Source organism: Octopus bimaculoides, chromosome 2 (assembly GCF_001194135.2).
Source record: "Octopus bimaculoides isolate UCB-OBI-ISO-001 chromosome 2, ASM119413v2, whole genome shotgun sequence".
NCBI lineage: Eukaryota > Metazoa > Mollusca > Cephalopoda > Octopoda > Octopodidae > Octopus > Octopus bimaculoides.
In genome coordinates this window covers 150,715,854-150,721,068 of record NC_068982.1, presented here as the reverse complement: position 1 = coordinate 150,721,068, position 5,215 = coordinate 150,715,854, and the positions used below count along the sequence as shown (strand labels likewise).

The 5,215-nt window shown below is 34.2% G+C and overlaps 1 protein-coding gene across 3 annotated transcripts in view; it reads left to right on the top strand.

Annotated features, from left to right (window-relative positions):
• Positions 1-5,215, top strand: part of LOC106872129 (dynein axonemal heavy chain 5) — a 183,710-nt gene that overhangs the window by 20,740 nt on the left and 157,755 nt on the right. For all 3 annotated transcript variants that reach the window (XM_052965662.1, XM_052965663.1, XM_052965664.1), the window contains exons 9-12: positions 679-873; positions 1,431-1,555; positions 2,425-2,561; positions 4,249-4,369. In XM_052965662.1, coding sequence (XP_052821622.1) covers positions 679-873; positions 1,431-1,555; positions 2,425-2,561; positions 4,249-4,369 — 578 coding nt within the window. The remainder of the gene's footprint in view (positions 1-678; positions 874-1,430; positions 1,556-2,424; positions 2,562-4,248; positions 4,370-5,215) is intronic.

Sequence of the window (5,215 nt, the reverse complement as noted above, 5' to 3'; positions counted from 1 at the left end):
CGTGCGGGTGACACGTAAAAGCACCCACTACACTCTCTGAGTGGTTGGCGTTAGGAAGGGCATCCAGCTGTAGAAACTCTGCCAAATCAGACTGGAGCCTGGTGTTGCCATCCGGTTTCACCAGTCCTCAGTCAAATCGTCCAACCCATGCTAGCATGGAAAGCGGACGTTAAACGATGATGATGATGATGATGATGAGAGTTATTCTTGACCCAGAGGCTTGGCCCAAATGCTTTCCACAACATCCTATCTGATGCTTTAACAATGATACCAATTCATCTCCTTGGGCTGGTACTTTATTTTATCACTCACTGAAGAATTAAAGACAAAAGGATTTGAATTATAATGCAGACAGTATTTTGTCCTATTCTTAACTTGCCAATTTGCTGCCCTCACCAATAAGTAGAGAAATAAAAGAGCACACAACACATGTCTTGGAGTTTATTTATATATATGTATATATATTAACAGTGTGACTGTATGGCATTACTTGACGTTGCATACATGAAAAAAATGTCTGTGAAATGTTAAGTAATGCTATTTGAAGTAAAATTGCTAATACATACACACACGATTTTGTGTGTGTGTGTGTGTATATATATATATATATATATATATATATATATATATGCAGGGAAAGAGAGAGAGCATTAAAATATTTTAAACATTGCTTTACAGTGATGAATGAAGACAGATCTGCAGTTTTTCAACCTATGCATGACATCATAGAGCATAGCCTTCCAGCAGTTAAGGAAGAAGATACACATGAGGAAAAGGAAAATGAGGAAAAAATGAAAGAAATATGTGAGATCACGAAAAGAAACAATTTCCTGCATCACAAAAAGGAATACAATTCAAATGACTATATTTTAAGTAAGCATGACTGAAATTTCAACTATTTCGAAGTTGTTTTATATAACTTTTCTTTCTTCCAAAAATATTATAAAGTAAATTGATCATTCTGGGTATGTTAGACAACATTATTCTCCTGAATTATGTCATATTTGAACATTGTTCTCTAAAATTGAAGTATATGGACATATATCAATTTCAGTGTTGTAAAATCTTGTTCTATCATACGTATTTTATGATGTATGGTTATATTTTATCGTATTATTGTATGACAATGATGCTCATTTTACAATCATCATGTAATGTCTAGATAAAGATACATAGGAACATACATACACACACAGATATATATATGTACACACAATGGACTCCTTTCAGTTTATGTCTACCAAATCCACTCAAAGCCTTTGGTTGGCATAAGGCTATAATAGAAGGCACTGGCCTAAAGTGCTGTGCAGAGGGACTGAACCTGTGGCCATATAATTGGGAAGCAAGCTTCTTAGTCACACACCACACCTATACCTTATACACACACACACCCAGATGATGATAACGATGGCAAACTTCTTTTTTTATAGAAACATATTTTGCTGATGAAGAAAATTGTTCTATTTTGTTGAATGTATTTGGTAACACAATGAGAAATCTAACGAAGATTGTTCAAAAGATAACTACAGCCGATGTATTGCATACTGATTTAGATGTAAGTGGAAATTACAATTTCATAGAGAAATACTCTCAGTCACTGTATATGCGTATGTGCTTACTCTATTACTTGTTCCAGTTACCGAGTTATTATTACTCATGCTGAAGTACCACTGCCAAATAAATAAAAATCCATAAATTTACATTGTCTGGAAGTGGAAACCAGATAATCTGCTTAGGCGGTTACCTTGCTAATTGGTCTAGAAGATCCTTGAGTGTATCTTATGGTCTGTGGTCTGGTGGGGAATATGAAATTTAAATGTAAGTTAATGGTTCATGACAGCCAATCAAGTCATGTCAAAGGTCTTTGTAAGTAAGGTCAGAATTGACATTAAATTCTATGAAAAATTTAGTGAACAGGTAGGTACTCACTAAAATATTGTTTTTATCCTCTTTACATACCTATGGACTTATATCAAAAAGCTGCTGTGTTGGTTGGGACAAATTAAATTGTCTAACAGGTTCACTGTAATGATTGGTAATAAGAAAAGTATGGAAGTGTTTTTGTCATTGAGGCTATGAGAATGGTGAATTGGTGTAACAGAGAATGTAATTCTCATGTTTTGTTTGTAGATCAACAGCAAAGAGAAGCCACTTTTTATTGGGGAGTATTTAAGGTTTGTAAGGTGCTCTAGCTTGCTCAATAAAGCTGACTCCTTTTCATGACATTAATATTTTTGTCTGCCTTTTCACCCCAATCTAACACCTCTGCTCTTTGTTTTTCGTCTTTGTAATGTTCCTCTTTTGATGCCTTTGCAACAAATAAAGAAGTTATTAAGTAGTTACAAAATTTTCCAGAAAACTATTAAATAATAAGCTTTTAGAAATTCCTCATTTATTTTTTACATATATATTTCTGATTTATAGGACTCTGGTGAGCTCAACAATTTATATTGTGGATTCCAATCAATTATTACAGAAAGTGAATTACTAATAGGAAGTTATTTGGACGCTGTATTCAGAAAAGATCTATCAGTAGAACAATCACTTGACATACTTGACAGGTAAACAGTTATCTTTATGGAAAAATCTATGCAGTAGAAATGGAGGAGGAGGGTGGTGGTGGTAGTGGTTCCGCTGCTGCCACTGCAACCTATGTCAGAGTTGTAATTTTGAAATTGAATTATACCAACAAAAACAAATAAATGCATAGTTGAACTCAAACACACATTTCATAGTAGCTACCTTGGTTCATTGACCTCTATGCTATTTATAACAACATTATTGACTTCATTATATCATTAATCCATATTTCAAGAACTTAGTAGATTTACACTCCATTCACATGTTTGTTTACTTTTAATCACCAGTGTAGGGTATATTTTATTGGTTCACCAGCACAAGAGAGGTTATTTACCAATATTGAAGACTCCTCTCTTCTCTAGTCAATCATAGAAGCCTATTACTAATTTCAGTCTACTACTTATTTTATTGATCTATATTTTATCGAATGGCTAAGTTACTATTTGATACATTGCTGGCAGTATTGTGTCAGACATATAAAGACACACCTAAAGCCTTCCCATCAAGTCTATAACTGCTACTTCCACCTCCTTTCTCTCACCCAGACAGCTCAGTTCCTCTCCTTGTGCCACTTTTTATTGACATCCATCCCTCATTCTTACTTTCATCACTCCATTACTTATGTTTACCATTGTTTTACCATCATTTACCCAACTCTGGTGTAAATCCATCTCTCACTTTCCTTCAACACTCTTGCAACTTTAACCCTACTTTTTATCTCCCTATCACTTTTCCCTCCATCATTCTGCTATATACTGTATTATTCTGCTGATGTAAGTAATGAAAAAAAGAGCCTGTTACTACATGCCATATCACAATTTCTGTATTGCATCTATCCCTCAATCTCCCCTCACTCTCATGCTTTTGCAACCTTATCCACCCTTCCTGATTCTTTTGTCTCCATGCTCTCTTCTACTCACCTTCTTGGACATGTTATCTTGAGGGTATGTTTTGGCATCTCATCACTACCATATTTACCACTCTTTCTGGCACTACTCCAGCCACACCCACCAACGTAAAATGTGTGATAGTCATGAATTACCTCCACAACAATTTACGTGTATCTGCTCTTCCCATCTTACTTTAACCTCTCAACACTTCACACAAAGCAACTGCTCTATCTCCTAATTTTTCTCTCAGATGTGAAGACTCTTTAGTCCTGTGAGTTATGAGGTGATCTCACTATTACTGCTGCCATGCAGAAAGTACCTAGAGCACTCTGTAAAGTGGTTAATGTTAGGAAGTCATCCAACTGAAGTAATCATGCCAAAACTGAGAGACTAGGGCAAGGCATTGTCTTCCAACCGATTGGATCCTGTCAAAACATCCAACCCAAGCCAGCATAAAAACAAATTTAAAAACGATTTTATTTAAATATACACATCATCCTTTTTATTGCTCACTTTTCTATGCTTGCATGGTTCAGATGAAATTTGTTGAAGTATATTTCGAATAGCTAGATACCGTTCTTGTTGCCAGCCTTCACCTATTTCTGAATAAGGTAACATTTCCCCATGGAATACACTTGTCCAATTACCAAGTCATGGGATTAATTCTGAAACTAGATGGTTGCAAATGTGTGTGTGTGTGTGTGTGTGTACTGAATTTTGTATATGTTTGTACAAAATTATATAATAATTTATATTTTTAAACTGTTCAATGTTGTAGATTTTCAAGTGTATCTAAGAGAACAGCATTGGTTCCTAAGATAGAAAGATGTTATGTTAAAGTCTTCAATCATTATGCATCTGACTTACTGGAACAATGTGATATTTTTCAGCAAAATAAGGTGAGTAACTATCTACTATTACATACTATTTAACATAATTTAGTATTTTGCTGTGTGTGTATATATATATATATATATATAATTATTCAATATTAACAGTTTTGTATTGGAAAACCAAGAATTTATACAAGGCTGTAAAAGAAGTGCTCAAACTAGTTGAGACATAGGTACAAAGTTAATTGCAGAATAAAACCGTTAGGTCATCGACTCAAAAAGCCGTAGCCCACCAATGACCACATAAAGAAGTACAACATAGACCACAAAACCAAATTAGTAAAGGGAAGTCAAAATTTTTATACATAAGAATAAAAAAATCAATTAAAAATACAATAGAATAATATAAATAAATAAACTGCTATTAAAAGTTGATTAAAAATAGTTGATTAAAATTAGATTAAAAATATTAGAGACCGGTACAATTACAGTAGAACAAAAATATATATATAGAAAAAATATAGAGAAAAAAATAATACATAGGGAGACAGCACAACAGTTCATTTGCTGAGGCCAATAGCCAATAAAAAAAGTTCAAGATATATAGTATGAAAGTTCAACTACCTCCCTCATGACAGCAAATTTAGTAGGTAAAATCCAATTTCATAAACAGGAATACCGAAGCGCACGGGACAAAACAACAACAGAACATCCAAAGTGTGGCAAAGTAAAATCCATATTTCACCATTCTGCAGGTAACATCAGTAAAGTGAAACCATAAACATCATTTACAGTGGATTACAAGTATAGGTGGAACACAAACACAGAACACCTATGGCCATTTCGGGGGTATATCACCGTATTTAGGGCACAATAGAGCACAAATTGGTGATAACCCCTTCTTCAGGGTAA